Source organism: Hippocampus guttulatus, chromosome 2 (genome assembly GCF_054856545.1).
Source record: "Hippocampus guttulatus isolate MCC_2025c chromosome 2, RoL_Hgut_1.0, whole genome shotgun sequence".
NCBI lineage: Eukaryota > Metazoa > Chordata > Actinopteri > Syngnathiformes > Syngnathidae > Hippocampus > Hippocampus guttulatus.
This window is the reverse complement of record NC_141262.1, coordinates 18960733-18978665: the sequence shown is the minus strand read 5'-3', so window position 1 is coordinate 18978665 and position 17933 is coordinate 18960733. Positions and strand designations below refer to the sequence as shown.

The 17933-nt window shown below is 41.3% G+C and overlaps 1 protein-coding gene across 1 annotated transcript in view; it reads right to left on the bottom strand.

Annotated features, from left to right (window-relative positions):
• Positions 1-359: 359 nt before the first annotated feature.
• slit3 (slit homolog 3 (Drosophila)) overlaps positions 360-17933 on the bottom strand; it is a 232868-nt gene continuing 215294 nt past the window's right edge. The window contains exons 34-38 of the mRNA XM_086100527.1: positions 6765-6919; positions 6425-6576; positions 5741-5898; positions 5096-5301; positions 360-4322 (exon numbers count right to left, since the gene is read on the bottom strand). Of these exons, the coding sequence (XP_085956653.1) occupies positions 4069-4322; positions 5096-5301; positions 5741-5898; positions 6425-6576; positions 6765-6919 (925 nt within the window). The 3' untranslated portion in view covers positions 360-4068. The remainder of the gene's footprint in view (positions 4323-5095; positions 5302-5740; positions 5899-6424; positions 6577-6764; positions 6920-17933) is intronic.

The following is a 17933-nucleotide window of genomic DNA, read 5'->3' as shown; positions in this document are numbered from 1 at the left end:
CGTGACAATTGTTGAAACTGGGGTCTTTCTGCAATTAACGAACGTGCCACATGATGGTGGCAAAGCTAATAGGAGAGTGGTACCAGTATTTGGTGTCCATTTAGTGTTGTTGTTGTGGTCAATCGCAAAGCGACTCGGATCTTTGTCAGGGAGGAGCTAAGTTAGCTGGGTCATTAGAGAACACAGGGGTCTTCACTGCACGTATATTTTTTCAAAATCTTATCACCTATAAGCCATTTAATTTCAAAGGTCATTTTGAAAGAGCACTGGTAGATAGTTTTATGACCTGTAAGATTTACAAATTGAATCAAAAATGGCGGCGGTGATGCATTCAGGGACATTAAGGAAGTCAGACAGAGAAAGTTTCAATGGTAGTTTAATTTTTAACATTCAACATCTGCATCATCAATCACTTTTGTGTTTTCAACCTGGAGAACATTGAAGTTTTTGGATTGAAATGATTTTGTCTTCTGTCTTCACATTGACGAGCTAAGAAACCTTCAAAGGGGTTGAGGGGTTGTGAGCGAAAATGACAAGCGTGAATTGTCACACACAGAGGTGAGCCGTGACATCAGGAAAAGCAGCTGAATTGGAGATAATACTGCCGATGGACACTTTTGCAAATGTGTAAAGTGAGTACGTGAAAGTAGAATACAGTAGTGTTTAGGGTTGCAAAAATTGCAGGAATTTTCAAAATCGGAACATTCCCATGGGCCTCACAACGTGCATCTCCTGGGGTGCGCGTTATGGCCACCAGTTGGTCGTGAACTAAAGATTTACAAGTAGAATAATAATTTCATAATATTCTAGTAAGATGCACTTTTAGTCATTTTAGCAGGGGGATAAAGAATGTATGCCTGTGAGTATTGTCATATTGTGTTGTTCCACGGTTTATGTTGTTTCATTAGCTCGTGCAGGGCATTTTGCATTCTGCATTAGCATCATGCTAGTAACAAACCCAAGGCAAAGTTGGGTGGTTTTAAACGTGTCATTTTGTTTAGAGTAATGTTAATGAAATAATTGACTGAAGAAAATATTTGTTGAAGACCACATTAAATGTTAGCATCTATTCTTGACCGATAACTTTTTCAAAAGTCTCCCATGGAAATGTACTAAAAATGTTCCTTCCCTTTGCAAGCCTAGTAGTGTTTTACCTTTTCGTGCCTTGCTATGCTTTTAATAGTCGTGCAAGAGCGCTTAGATGAGGCGTTTGTGAATGCATGACATATGAAGAACAACAGCATGCGGCTTTTTCTGTGGTGCTGCAGTTTCCTTTTCTGCAATGTGTTGCTGTTGCTGCATGACAATGAGTGACTTTTTTTTTCTCCCCCGAGTTGTGGAGTTTAATTAATAAATCACTTTAGGACAACATTTTTTTCCCCGAGACATCTTTTAAAATCAAGGCACTACTTTTGACTTTGTTGACCTCTGTGCGTCCATCCAACATTGGGTCGCAGCAGCGTTATGAATTCTGACCACACCAACTTATTTTGCATTCAAAGGTACATCCAGCAGATTTTGGCACAAAGAAAAGCAGCACATGCAACAAGTGATCTTAAAATAACTAAGCATTAAAAGCGGCATTAACATTTGATGCACTGGCTCAGGAGAAGAGGATCTCTGTCGTTGCCATGGTGTTCTCACATCACCTGCTTTTTATTTTTCTTTTCTATGTGGTCTGTAATATGCTCAGTGGACCGGCCTGGTAAGCTTTAAAGGTCATGTTAGCGTTAGCACCAGTGCTAACGTTCCTGTTTTGTTTATAGAACAGACGTATTGATCGTTGTTTACTGCTGTCCCTTTTTATTTACTAACTCAAAAGTAAAGAAAAGAGAATCAAGAGCTGGGACCAAGACAAACATTTTCAGCAGGTGCACTTACACTGCAAAAAAAATAGGGGTTAAAAATCTTGAAAGCAAAATATGCATTGGGGGGTATTTCTTCTTATCAGACAGTTTGTGTATAAAAACGTATCAATTGCTTCAGCAAGTTGCTTCTTGAAAAATCTGATGCTATTTTAAGTTGTAACTGAAAATGTATTACTGATTATGAGTTGGTTGTACAAAGACACTAGTTGAAAGCTGGTCTTATCAAGTCAAGGGGCGGCACGGTGAGCGCCTGGTTAGCACGTCCGCCTCACAGTGCAGGTTGCTAGGTTTCAATTATGGTTCCGGCCTTCCTGTGTGGAGTTTACATGTTCTCCCCATGCCCGCTTGGGCACTTCGGTTTCCTCCCACATTCCAAAAACATGCGTGGTGGGTTAATGGGACACTCTGAATTGTACCATTGTACAATTTTGTTCAAATTCAGTACTACAGTTGTAATTCTTCTATTCTTTTCTTTCTTTTTTATTCATTTTTGAAAGGCCAGTTTTTGCAGTGTAAGTACACTCAAACCCTCAACCAATTATTTGGGCAATGTCCAATGAACCAAATAGTCATGGTCCCTTCAAAATCAACTCGAGTTTTTGTCAAGACACACTTAAGTGGAATACACAAACACACACCGACAATCAGGCACAAGTTCAGCAATGATGGGTTGGCGTTAAAGTTAACGCTGAGCTGATTAGCTTCTTAATAAATCGATTTGGTCAATCGCAAATCAATCAGAAATCACGAAAACAAGTTAAGCAAAAAGTAAGCCAAGGGCCTTCTAGTTTCTTCTTTGTATTTTCCTGCCATCTGGATGTTGTATAGCACCATGCTGCCTCTCACAGGTCAGTCTTGGTCCTGCACTTGGGGTATCAGATAGGCGCAATTGTTTGTATGTTCTTCAAATGCTACGGATTTGATCTCTTGATTTTGGATGTTTTTGAATCAACTGGAAGAATTGAAATAGACTACTTTCGATTAATCAGAAGCTGTTGCGTCTACTATAAAAATACAGGTCAGATCTGGGTTGCTTGTCATATTCAACTTCAAACTTGATTTTCCAAAAGTTAAATACCTCAATGGTATCATCAGATCATCAACATCGGATGCTTTAGGTTGAACGTGACCGCTTTAAGGCACACAGATGTGTTAATATTTTAAATGACAGTTGCATACATGACAGTTTTTTTGGCCATGTGTGGGGTATCTCGCAATTTTAAAAATCAGGTAAAATTTTTTGAATGGGCATGTGAGTTCCCTGCTGGTAAGGTGGAGCTACACTGTAAACCCTGAGTCGAATGGCTTTGGTTCCAGCCAATCAGAGGCCTGAAGAAATTACACACAAAAAAGGCACATAACGAGGAAAAGTGTGTGAAGACAAAAGATGATGACATGAAGATTTTTGACTTATGGACCTAGACCCAGAGGGTTTTGGTTTGGGGGATGGAGGGGATTTTGGGGCACTTTTAATCCACTGAGGTTTTATTTGCATTTTGGATTTCCACCCCTGCCCGAGTTTTGTGTACAAACAGTGGAAGTCTAGATGAACATCGCTTAAAAAAATACATCTCGGAGGACAAGGGTCTCAAAGGTGAAGTTGATTTCCGTGTTTTTGTTTTTCAAGCTAGGCCAAAAAGGAGTGAGCGAACTTTCATTTTCCACAACGCAGTGTCCAAAGATCATGCAAATACACTAAATACACAATTAATTGGATTAGGGTATAAATTCTATATAGATTTATACATATATATAATTTCTTACACTTTTTTTTAAAGGAATGTTACTCTATTCCGAAATGTAGGTTTTTTTTGTTCTTACAAAGTACAAAATAATATCCTATGTAACACGTATAATCAACATTAATAAAAAAACAACTAATCAGTCCTTATCATCTTTTAGAAGAAGAAAATTCATAATAAAAATAAGTTCTATGCTTTTTTTTTCCTCCTCACTTGTATCTTACAATATATTTCTCTCTGCACGCGCACACACACTCACACGCGCACGCACGCACACACACGCAAGCGCTCTCTAAAACACACACGTACACACACGGTGTCCCCATTGTGGTTTCTCCTGCAGCAAACTGGCGGCCGTCGAACGGGATGTGTAAACAAAATGCATATTGTGTTAATGGCGGTGCCAAATTCACAAGACGGGTGTGGGGGAGGGGGTGCGGGGTGGAGCGGGGGCACCGTTACAACGGGCACCTGGCGCAGCCGCACTCCAGAGCCGTCTCCATCTCCTCGGAGTACGAGGCGCCGTCGGTGCAGCGGAACACCACCTTCCTCCGGCGGGTCTTGCTGACGCCGCAGCAGATGCCAGGCGGCGCGGCCATCTGGCACGATCGGGGGCAGTCCATGCGCGGGATCTTGCTGGTGGACGTGCACGTCCGCATGGCTTGGTGGCGCTTCAACTGCTCTCGCACCATCTCACCTTGACACGTCAAGTCTGGAGCAAAGGACATGAGGAGCGCATGACAGACGTGGTCGGCAAAGTTATTCCTCCACTACGGTTGCTCTGTCTGGCTGGAGCCGATCCCAAATGACTTTTGTTATGATGACAAAATGACACAAACACACTTGAACTTCTTTGCGTATTATCAGTTGAAAGTCATACTGGTTGATTGTCTTCATCAGATCATCAACATTTTTGGGTCCTGAATACATTAAACCCAGTCGGGCTGTGAGGTCCGCAAACTTCAATTCGATTTAGATTTAGTCAATTAGATTTCAAAGCAAACATGGTGAAGCAGCATGTAGCTGTTATGCTGCACACAAATGGTTAAGTTGCCAACAGAAGTGAAGTCAGCCACGGGTGTAAATGCTTTTACATCCAGGTTAAAAAGGTTTCAGAAAGCCACTGTTTATTTCTTGAGTTTTGCTTTTAAATGCCTTTATATCTTAATTCTTTATATGTAGTAAACCTGTTTAAAATTCACCTTTTCGGTAATCGACTTTTGTTCAAATTTGCTTTGCCTTTTGTCTTTGGCTGTTTGTAAATGCGTGCTTTTGCCTGTGTGAAGCACATTGAGTTAGTTGCCTTGTGTATTAAATGTGATACATAAATAAAAATGCCTTGCCTTGAAACAATATCCTGTTTTGGTAGAAAAACTTGCGTGTTTTTCCTGAATCATCCATTAATTGACATAATACTGCACAGATTAATCAGTCCTACTGCCAAATTGTCACTGTCCGACCCCATTTAGGCGTGCTGAGGCTTACCAGTGTCACATGTGGGTCCAGCGTAGCCAGACAGACAATTGCAGACGGGCTCCCCACCCTCGGACACTCTGCACTCGCCGTGCCCACAGTGCTGCCCCCTGCAGGCCGCGGGCACTTGCTGCCGCTCGCAGAACTGGCCCTGGTAGCCCTCGCTGCACTTGCAACTGTAGGATGACCCCTTGGGCACACATATACCGTGAACACATCTGAGGAGATAGAATTGGAAAAAGAGAGACGGGAGGATGATAAAAGACTTATCGACTACACACTTGGGAACAACTCCTGTAATTAAATGATGAGTCAAACTGCAGAACTCCCCCCTCGAAAAAAAAGAGTCTGCAGCCATCTTGTAAACCAAAAGAATGTTGGAACTAAACGTGTGGTTGACAAATTTCAAGGTCCATGCTGACGCCGTCAAAAGAGCGGCGTGTTAATCAAAAGGCAAACTTCATTTGAAAACACATCTGCGGCACGGTAACAGGCATCCGTCCCACAGTGGCGATTCTGGGTTTGAATCCCAGTTTAGGGAAATATGCAAATGAAACATGGCCACCCTACTGTTAGTTTTGATAGTTGCATAGTAAGTGTTTTAAAGAGACACAGAAAATGGATGTAGGGATGGATTGCATATTGTTTTGTGCCCACCTGCTGCCCTGACAGGGATTTGGCGCTGTGGCCTGTTCGCACAATGTCCCGCTGCGTCCAGGCGGGCACTGACAGGTGACACCCATCTCGCCACCCTCTCTGCACGTTCCTTGCGCGCACACGCTGCATGAGTGACAGCCCACAAGGACGCCATCACCCTGTGAGCAGGAGAAGATCTACTGTCAGTGTTTATTTACACCAGGGGGAAAGGACCAAAACACATACTCCTGCCACGATTAAAAAACTTCTGACTCGAAATAAAATTCGGATGTTTTGGTTGGCTTTTTCTGACATTTGTTTGGCTTTCTGAAAGATGTTTTTTTTAGGCAAACGATGACATCTCTGTTGAAACGTTCCAGTTCTAACCGGACCATAATAATAATCTTTCACGCACTTTTGGAAAAATGTGTTCTGGTCCGATGAAAGCATTGTTGAACTTTTTGGCCATCACTTCAAAAGGTGTGTTTGCTGTAAACGCAACACTTCTCATCACCATAAAAACAGTGCAGAGAATATCGCAAAAACCTGTCATTCGAACAGGGGTGTGTAGACTTTTTATGTCCACTCTATTATTTTCTCACAATGAATATTAAAACGGCAAAATGTGGTGCTACTTAAAAATCAGATCGATATAGCGGGGGAATGAAAGATGAACTGTTACATAACGGTAGATAATAATGATACCTTGCCCTCCACCGGTCGCCCTCCTGTAGCTTGGTAGCTCAGGTCCTGCGCTTCCCCGTTAATTTGGACATTGTGGATGCAGCCGTTGAAGAACTGAGGTGAGCGTTCTGGACTGGTCCGAAGGCCCGTGGCCAGCACCTGGTAGGGCACGCCTGGACGACAGAAGACACGGTGTGGCGAGACAGAGAGGAAGCAAAGAATCACTTTTTGAGGACACCTTGCCACTTCGTCAGAAGTGTGTGTTTGTTGTGGCTCAGTGCACGAGTGGCAGACGTCTCGGCAAACAGACATGCAGATGTGCCCTGATGCAAATGGCTTTGATGTGCATATGTGTGAGTACCTCCGATGTAAAGCTGCGTGTTGTGGTCGACGGATGGTTGGCGCGCTAGCTTGCCCAGGCTCTTGGGGGCGCCATTGTCCACCACCAGGCTGAGTGAATGGTTCTGAATCAACAGCTCCACGGTGTGGAAAAGTCCGTCGTTGACAGACTCAACACTGTTACATGTACATAAAAGACAGAAGAGGCGGCTTCAGTTTGGTACCAGTTATCACAAATTACCGTATTTTCACGACTATAAGGCGCCATTAAAAGTCTCAAATTTTCTCCAAAATGGACAGGACGCCTTATGATGCGTCTTGTGTATGCGCTGAGTTCCAAAACCTGACTGACAGCCGACACGCTGTTTATATAGAGAAAAGGCGGAAGTGACTGTGGACAGGCATGCGGCAAAGAAGTCGGCCAATCAGTGAAGGGTGGGCGTGTATATATATACACATATGGAGAGCGAGAGAGAGAAAAGGCAGATGTGAGTGAGGACAGGCATGCGGGGAAGAAGTCCGCCAATGAGTGAAGGGTGGGCGTGTAAGTGGATGCTAAAGGGACGCCACAAGCAGGTACCAACACCTGTATAGAGTGTGGCTATGTGCATTGTTGCAAAACAACTTCGGTTTTGGTTTCTAAGAACCCCCGAAAATAAATTCTACAAAGAGACACGCCTACGAAGCTCAGTTCAAATTTCAAGCCATCGGTTATGCTTTTGGCATGCGTGCCCATCTCACAGCAGCGGTGAAAAACCAAGTCAAGCAAATGAACTCTGAGCTTGCCGTCATTCCCGGAGGCTTGACTAAAGAACTCCAACCGCTGGACATCGGCATCAACCGGGCGTTCAAAGTAAAGTTGCGAACGGCATGGGAACAATGAATGATCGATGGCAAACACAACTTTACAAAGAGTGAGAGGCAGCGCCGGGCGAGTTACGCCACAATTTGCGAATGGATTGTGGCTGCTTGGACGAACGTGTCTGCTTGCACTGTTGTTCGAGTTTTTGGCAAAGCCGGCATCATTTCTGTGGAGCCACATGGCAATGAGAGTGACTAACAACAAGAGGGAACACAGCGTTTTTGATGGATTACCGGTACTTGCACAATTGTTCAATTCTGATACAGAGGATGAGGACTTGGATTTGGATTTCTGGGTGATGATTGATCGAAAAACGTGAGTACATTGTACGATGGCTAAATAAAATACAACGGAGCTCAGGTTTGCTTCCGTTGCCTTATTAAAAACGTGTTTTTAGCTTGTATCTGTATGTCTTGGCATGCTACCGTATGCTTCAAGCTAACGTGTTTTTAGCGTGCGCGCATGAATGCCGTATGTTTAAGCTGGCGTATGTTTTACCACTTTAAAATTGCGCCCAATAATACAGTGCGTTTTGTCTATGTGTAAAATACAGAAATAGCACCGATTAATGAGACTGCGCCCAACCATACGGTGCGCCGAATGGTCGTGAAAATACGGTACCGCCGAATTCTACACCACAGAGGAGTAAATTGACAGACATAAAACATATGCTAAACATTTTCAGGTTGAGCATTTACTCTTTGTTTTGTTCGCAAATCAACCACCAAGTGAAAAAAAAAAGAAGCAGGAAAAGACTGACAAAATCAAAATCAAAGCCCTGGATGTGAAGTACAGTATAGTGAAGCCAGGTAGGACTCGGTCCTTGTCCCTAAACGGTAATTAATGCCCATGCCAAAAAGTTCGTAATTGCCTGAAGATGTCACAAAATTGTGACAAAGCCCTTTTTTTTTCCAAAATAGACAAGGCTATGGCATGACTAAAAGCTCCTCCCTGTTCTGCTGCCGTGCACCCATCCAACTCCTCCACTCCATGAATTTGAGCATTGTTTTTACTTCTCCATCTTCTAATAAAAGTGAGAGAAACCTGATTACTGGAAAATGTATTTAAAAACGTTTTCCTCTATCAATGTGACCAGTACAACTCTATGGAAAACAAGAGAGAGGTTGTAAAAGTGAAGATCAGTGAATGCGGTGGAAATGGGTCATTAGGGAATTATGAACAGCTCAAAAGAGCAGTTAGTGCTAGGAGATAAATTTCATGCTCCTACAAGAAAGAAAAATGTCCGGCATATCCTACTAGAACATTTATTTGGATTTTAAGTAATGGCCCTTTGAAGGTTTGCAGGTGTGTGCTGACTTCCATTTAACATAAATCTGAATGTGCTTGATTAGTTATGAACACAAGCACATTATCTCAGTTGTTTGTTTTGACTTCCCCTCTCAGAGCTTTCTCTTTATGTTTTTTTGTTTCAAGATTTTTGAAATTATTTACGTTGGTCTTATTTTTTTTATGCCACGGAAACCTGGCATTTAAAAGGGGTGTAGACCTTTATCTCTACTCTATCTGATGAAGCATCATTGATGAAGCTAAGTCGTAACTTTTAGTCAACTTTAGACAACTTTTAGTCAAACTTCAAACTGACAGTTAAGAATTTTGAGTGGCGTGTGGCATTGTATGGAATAAAGTCGATGACCTTTTGCACCCCGTCTGTGTGAAGAGTTGAGGTTCCCCCCGCTAAGTGGTTTTAGCTGGAGTGGTGACAGCCAGCCAGAGAGACAGTGGTTTGGCACAGCTGAGAGGAAGACAAGGGGCGGGGGGGGGGGGGGTGTTGAAAGAAAATGATGGGTGGGCATAAACTACCAGGGCTTCAGTTTTACCCTGAAAAAGGAAAAAAAAAAAAAAAAAAAGAAAACGAGATGGACAAAAAAATGTGATAAATAAATATATGGGTGCACCGTCCCTCCAACTGAGAGGATGGTGCTTTTGTTGTGTTAGCTAAGTAGCTCGGGAGCCTCGCGTCAGCTTAGATTGGCAGAACTTTATAATATAAGGATATGCCATAATTGCCTTTAATTGCATGGGTGGCTTACTGGTCGGATATCAGACTTCCGAGCATAGTCCCAAAACATACGTAGTAGCTACACTATAAAATAAATGGTAAGTATAAATAATGCCTTGTGATTGGCTGGTGACAAGTCCAGCGTCTACCAAACTTTTCAGGGACAGAAAATGGATGAAAGGATAGAACATTTTCATGCAAATGATTCATTTCGGATCACAAAGGCAGAAACATTAGATGAACACCCACCATCAAACATTGCCTTAAGAAGAACCAGCTATCTTAATGCCAACACATAATGGAAAACGTCAGGGACATGCTAACGGTTAGCATAAATATTTACTGATATAGAACCCTTTTAGCAAAAGATATATGTGCACCAAACATGAATGGCCTGATCGATTAATGCTAACATACTGTATAATAGAATATGCCATTGAAATGTTGCAATTTTAGAACCCTTTTAGCAAACATTTCATTTCACAAATTGCCTCAAGATTGGCCCGCTATCTTAACGTTGACATATCATGGAAATTGCCATTGACATGCTAATGGTTAGCATCGATATTTGCAGTTTTTGAACCCTTTAAGTGATATTTGTGCACCAAACAACAGTGCCATAACAATGGCCCGCTAGCTTCATGCTAACATATACAGTAATGGAAAATGCAATTGACATGCTAGCAGTTAGCATGGATATTTGTGCTTTTAGAATCCTTTAAGCAACTGTAAATGGGCAATCACTTACAAAGCACTTTTCTACATTTGATATTCAAAGCGCTTGACACTGTTTCCTCATTTACCGAGCGATGACACTGCATCAGGAGCACCTGGGGGTTCAGTATCTTGGACACTTCGACGAGGTTGCAACAGCCGGCGATTGAACCCCCAACCTCTGGATTGATGACCTCTCTACCACTGAGCCATGCAGCTCCCAATTGATATTTGTGCACAAACAGTGGAGAAACACATGTTGACTGCTAATACCAACAAGGGCATATATTGTTTATCCTTGATGACAAATGCTAGCTGACTTAAACCTGCAACCCCACATTTAAGATTCAACATTCTGTAATTGCTTGTTTGTCTATACGCGTCCTATATATCGGTGTCCTGCAATTGGCTGGCGACCGGTCCAGTGTCCCGCAGTCAGCTACCGCTTGGATTGATTTGGTCCACATCGTCATTGGATTACTTTATTCGAAACCAACAAATAAACCAGAGGACTAAAAGGGTTGTGGCGTGAAAGCGCCCATATCAAGCACATACTTGTGTCAGTGTTGGAAAAGTTAAACAAACTACAAAGCCAGGCAAAAATAGTTCTGACACAGACTATGTTATTCTTCTCTCTGCCTCCCCCCCCTCTCTCCCAATACACCCATGTACACATCACCATCTCGACCCACGTTAACCGCAATGCAAACACAGGTTTAAACCCATTTTCCCCAATTTATCCTCATATATAAAGTGCAGATAATTGGTTCAAGGTGTTACTTGGATTATGGAGACATTCATGCGTTACATCAACAACGACAGATGACTTCCTGCTTTGGAGAAAGAAAGAAAAAAAATGTTTTACAGCAACCTAGTGGCGCGTTTTACTAGTTTGCCGAGAGCCAAAGCAGACGCGTTCGTGGTTTCTATTAGCCGCCATGTAATTTAATAACAGTCCTATCCAGGCACAGTGATGGCCTTGAAGACCTCACTCGTCTCTTCGGCTTTTGCTCTCCGTCGACTTTCCTGTTTTCAAAGCGAATTGATGTGATCATCTTTCCAATGCAATTGCCGTAAAAGCATTTAAAAATAATCATAATTTTGTACTCATAATTCAGTTTGGAAACAGTCAGGCTAGCTTGTGCTCAAGGGCCATATTTGATTGTTAAAAACAGACAGATGGATGAGATCATTTTTACATGAGGTAAATGTTTCCTTTTTGAAAATGTATGTAATGTATGATTGTTTGGAAAAAAAGATACATTTTTTATAATGTTTAGATCTTATTTAGAATGAATAATATTTTAATAAAATAAGTCAAGTCAATATATCAAGTCAATAATGTCAATATAACAATGTGTACAATGTAACAGTGAAATCATTTCATATTTATTTTAAAATATAATTTTCTTTTTTTTAAATGCCAAAAATCATATTTGTTTTAATTTGAGATCATTGACCAATATTTAATTAAATAGTGTTAATTACCTATTATTAGCATAATTATAACCTGAAAATATTTTAATTTCATGTTTTCTGTGACTATATTTCATGTTTTCTGTGAATTTGAAATTCATTGTCATTATTGCTAATTATTAATTAACATGATTTTTAAAATCGGAATATTTTTATTTATATTTTTATTTACGAAACTAAAGAAAATGTTAAATCTATCCATAGAATAGTTTATCTCACCAAAAGATTAGTTTAAGTTTTATCAATAAATAACAGCAACCAACGATTTAATAAGTTACTTATAATAACAAAATTGTTTATCATGTGTACAATTTTTTTGTTCTGAAAAACAATTAGAAAAAGATATGGTTTCTATAAAATTGTTCATATTACTAATATTTAGATTTAATTTCCAATAAATCAACAGAAATGTCATCCATTTCATTGAATAGAAGTGAAAAAAACCCATTTCAAAATAATAATGTTAACTATTCCATTCACTATAGTTAAAAATCAACAATGCTGAAGTAATTCCACAAATATTACAGGCCAGACTTGTTAGTTGCTCCTTTAGAATCTCCTCGAGAGGCTTCAAATCAAAACTCCACCGGGTGGCAGAAGAGCACAAGCCAGTTTCAAACTGGACTTTTTCAATGTAAATTTCGTGCGTGTGGATGGGTGCCACGTGTTGATTTCTACCTCAGATCACCCCCTGTTGGTTGTGTAAGTCAATTAAAGGCAGCTCGTTAGATAATTTAGCAAAAATTCACAGCAGGAAACATGCACACTTCACAAACACATACACACATATGGGGGTGGGGGGGAGAATTTACTTTCTTAAAACCATAAACGAATTACACGCAGGCCGGATGCAATTACCGTACAAATAATTGACTTTATTTAAAAAAGCCTCATAAAATATATATTTGGATTAGGTCCATTTACAAACAGTTCAATCTGATTAGGTGGCACTGTTGTTTTCCGAGAATGGATTTGTTGATTAGATATGAATAAATAGCTGGATTTCATGAAATGCTTGTTTGCCTGTGCAAACAAGTGAGTCAGTGTGTGTGTGCGTGTGTGTGTGTGTGTGCGTGTGTGTGTGTGTGTGTGTGTGTGTGTGTGTGTGTGTGAGCAGCCCGAGCTGATTACAGTGACATGGAGCAGACATGCAAGCCAGTCTTATTGCCGTGGTAACCTCAATTAGTTGTTACCACGACAGACTGCACAGCTGCTTTGCGCTTTTCTTTTCAGTTTTTTTTCCCACTCCTCTTTTCATTCAAGTCGGTTTTGTCGAAAAGTCACACTGGTGGCCCTTTGATGCAGCGTTTCGCGAATGAGCAGCACCCTGTTTTCCGAGGACTAGAATCAAAGGTTTGGCCATCTGAATATTTGGACTGCCTTTGAATGTTTTAAACCGAGAATGTTCAAGGAATGTCCATGTCTTTGGGCCAATATTCATTTCCAATGATTGGACCACGAAAAAAAAAATTGAATAATGTAAAATAAAAACCTTGAATGCAATTGACATTTTAAGATCCAATGAAATTTTTTCAAACAGTCCTTGTTGGAATAAATGTAATTCTGTTATCCCATATTTACTCTCTGTGTAACTTAAACCTCGCAAATACCTCATAGACATTGGGTTAGGTTGATAATGGTAGACTTGTCGGACCGGGAGAGCTCAGGCTGCTCCTGTTCTAGCTTTTAAGACAATATCTTGTTGTTAAGTGAACGGCTTCTGGTCAAATAGACTGTTGCCTGTGAGAAGATAACATCAGCCCAGGACACCATGAGAGGGACATTGCAAGCTATATTCGTGGATCATCGACATCCAGTAGGAGCCGTTTGACGACATCTCAGGAATGAACTGTGTGTTCTTATTGAAACTCTGCTCTACTGAAACTGTTGTGGAATGTGAAAATACTCCCCACACCCGTTAGAAGATCGTGTATCAGGGAAATCCTTCTAATAAATGCAAGGAGACAAACGCGCTCTCTTCAGAGTTGCCCCGGAACCTGTAACGGTTTACATTGCAGAGCCAGCTGGAGAGCTGCTCTGAGATTGTGAACCGAGACATGTTTTTGCGCGCTCTCTCTTGCAAGAAAGACAACCATGCCTGCCTCCTGAGTCTTCCTGTTCCTGATGTGTTCTTAGCATCCGATTACCAGCATTAACCTAACAGTTCTCACATTTGTTTTAAATGTTGCTTGTAATATAATGTCGAAGTTTTAATATATTAAACGAACAAAATATTTTGTAATGTATACGTATTAGAAATTTGCAGGGATGGACCGTTCCCTGGGACAGAGGATGAGAAGTTTTTTTTTAAAAAAAGGACGGAGGGTGTACCAGTTGTTTGAGAATTTTAGTTTACTTGACTTTAGTACAAAATATTTTGTGAACTTTTTTTTAAATCCTGCACTCAACAAACACTATTTATTAAAAAAAAGAAGAAGCTAACATTAAAACTAATTAAAAACAACTAAAACAAAGCATTTATGAAAAACTGAAGAATTGATCACACCAAATACTTGCTCTAAAAATTAAGCTAAAAAAATAAAATAGAAGTACAAATGAAGCTGCTGTGAAAGATCCAATGCTATCTGAAACTCCGCCCCCTCCTTCCTTCAACCGTCTGTAGCAGGCTGTTGAGTAACAACAGTACAGGTAGACACATTCTGTCTGACTTGATGAGAGATTAGTGTGGCATTTAGTAAAGGGCAGCGCATTAACACACAACAAATGCATCCTTATACACACACACACACACACACACACACACACACACACACACACACACACACACACACACACACACACACACACACGACTTCGCTTAAACAATTTAATCTGACACAAAGCGAGTGGAAGCATTTGGACGAATTTTCCTCCATTGTTTTGACCACTATCAGGCAATCGCTTCTTTGCTTTCAATCAATTTCCACCGTCAACCTCTGTTCATCGTGAGAACTTTTACACTTTGTATTTGAACACGCATTATATAAAAAAAAAGTTACAAAATATAGAGCCAATCCTGTCCTTGTTATATTGTGGAGTCTGTTTGATGTGCCTTTAAGAGGCGGGGCCTGGTGGTGTGTGTGGTGTCGGCAAATCTTTTTTTTGGGGTGGGGGGGGGTGGGTCAGGAATATGATTATGAAATGTAGGTATGCTCCAAATTACAGATTTCAATGACAGCCGGGAGTTCAGCAACAGATAAAGTTCAACAACAACAACAAAAATCTTCAATAGTGTATTGCTTGTGATTGATAAACTTCGATTTAATGAAGGAAGACATCATCCTCTCAGATTTGCCCAACTACTCCACAGACATGCTTTCATTTGATGACATGGTTGTCTGTTATGAGTGTAAAAGCCGAGCGTTTGTTTACATCCGTTTACAAGCCAGATGAAATGACTCCAAGTTTTGTCAGCCAAAGTCTGCATTTGAGCCCCTTGTCGCGAAACGTCTCGAAAGTGCCGCTCTATTGCTTTTTTTTTTTCCTCCTTGATGCCAAAGCACTGACCTCAGATTGCGGCGGTGGCAAAACTTGTGCCGTCCCACGCGGCGTTGAGGTTTTCACTCTGTTCAAGTAGTCATTTTTGTTCAAATTGGGGCAGATAGGATTTAGGCTGATCAGACTCATGTAATCAAAAAAAATGGCAGGCGGTAAGAAGTACACAGCGGATTGCGGTGAAGGGTTGACGTTGGGCCGCGGCTGCCTCCAAACTGCTGAATAGTGAGTAATGTTGAGACAGACTGTTCAATTCAATATATATCAACTATCTCAACGTGGAGGAATATCGACAACACGAATATTGAGACACCTGAACCCTTTCATGCACCCTGTAACCTGATAACATGATAAGCCGTCCACTGTAGTAACCGCTGTCCCTGAAAGGCTTAAGTAATGAATTGACTAATCACTGATACTACAGCCATTACTTGCCCCTAAAGCAGGGTACACATATACAGATAATCGGAACGTATTTCAGATATTACTGCCTTTATTTCTCCTACTTGGTATGCCCCACGGGGATAAATAAAGGTTTCTGAATCTGAATCAAGAGACATCTGGTTTGGTGTTGGAGACTCGCGATTGTCAGTGGAGATCTCGTTGTGTATAGTGTACTTTGTTGGTCATCTAAAGTACACAACTTACTTTGGGGGCAATCAGAACACACCCGGCCATTCGTGATCCTGGTTTGTGGGCTCACTCATATGTTAAAAATTAACGTGAAACATGTTTTCAGAGGTAGGGATGTCAGTGGGCCCTGACGAGACAAATGGACCAACGACTTTGTACTGTTGCTACTTCACCGCGAAGCTGCTTTGTTTGTGGGTCCATTTCCAGAGCCAATTGCTGCTTCCTTTCGTATCTCTCATCTGCCTTTTGGCCGAACAGGCGTGGCCCGTGTCACGCTAATGAGAGTCGACAAGGATAATGCTCAAGACTCGGTCTGTGGTTGACTCCCCCACCCTCCCTGGTGCGCTCCATCACTCTGTCATCCCAGCACTCATCATCTGCTTTCATCACTCCCCCCTGTTGGACCACCTCTTCCACACACTTAAATCTGTAATAGTCTCGGGCTTTTGTCCATCCATCTAGTATCTCAACGCCTGCTGCTCTAGAAAGGCTAATGTCCCTGTAACTATTCTCTCGGCGGATATAAGCAACTGACAAAAGGCCACCACTTGCTTTACTGCCGGCAGCTACAATGTGTGTCAGAAGGGTCCCAGAATTGAGTCACCTTGGTGCCTCTCTTGATCTTAGGAAAGAAGAAAAAAATATTGTATAGAGCCATGTCGGTTCTTCTTAGCTAGGAACTGTCAAAAAGAAACGCCACAGGATCTCCTTGTTGGCTGATCATCTTGGCTCACAATGAAGAGAAGACTTGGAAGTTTTGAGTTTGAAACATCATTAGTGACACCAGTCCTGTCACATCTTGTGGAATAAAACAAGACGACCTGACTCAATGAAGATTTCAATCTTGAGTTGTATATTTTGGTCGGGCGTGTCCAAGAAAGTTGCATATTGAATTCATTGAAGGCCATGAACTGTCAAAAGTCATGCATGTAAATGTTCTTGTTTGTCTGAATGTGACCTCCGTTTGACCGGCGGCCAATCCAGGGTGTAATGGGCTTCTCACGCAAAGCTAGCTGGGATAGGCTCCGGTTCACCCTGCGACCCGAATGAGGAGAAGCAGTCCAGAAGATGCGTGCGTAAATAGAAAATTTTAATTGCTCGGATTTTGCTGCGACCTGCTGTGAAAACGGCCTTCACATTCACTGTGTTACAATTAACGACGTCTATGGGATCCCACACCAGTAAGAACTATTCCTGTACATCTGGTTTATTGTTTTTTCAATGAGTTTGCCGATAGCCAAAAATGTTGAACTTTATTTTACCAAAATGATTTAATGCCTTTATGCTTGTTGCACAAACTCAGTGGTTATAGGCTCCAACCCCCTGCTGTGGCCTTGAAAAGGATAAGCTTAAGGAAACTGGATGGATAATTTAAGATTGTACTGCCAAAAAAAACGTAGACACCAACGTCTTTGAGCAATAAATCCTCATCCCATTAATGTAAGGTGACTGCACTTTTATGTCTATAAAAGTAAATGTTTCATAAAACTCAGTGCAACGAGTGCACCACACACATTTATGCTCATCACGCATTCTACGAAGTAGGAAAAGTTTGTCCTCCAGTGAAAGTAGTGTATTGGTTTTGATAAGCCGACACCACACACAAGCAAGTTTGAGCAGTAAAACGATCAACAAGGAACAATTTGAATGTTTTACGAGGCCATATGGTGAAAAGGCCTTGAGTGAAAAAATGCGCGGTCGGTCAACACGGTTTGGTTTGAACCGAGCATTTTTGCTAAGGTTAAGGTACAATCGTGGTTTGTGCAAGAGAAGCAAAACATTCCCGACAGCCTACGTTGGTTTCCAAAAAGTGTCCGATTATATAAAAGTATGACTAGACGGCTCACTTGATTTTTATTTGGTGCTTGGTTTCACGTCTTTGTTTTGAATAAGGCTACATGATTAGTTGCGTTCAAAATTAATTTTATAGTCTATGCCTGCTAATCATTGGGAAATGACGGTCTCAATTTGACATTCTCAACTTGAACTTG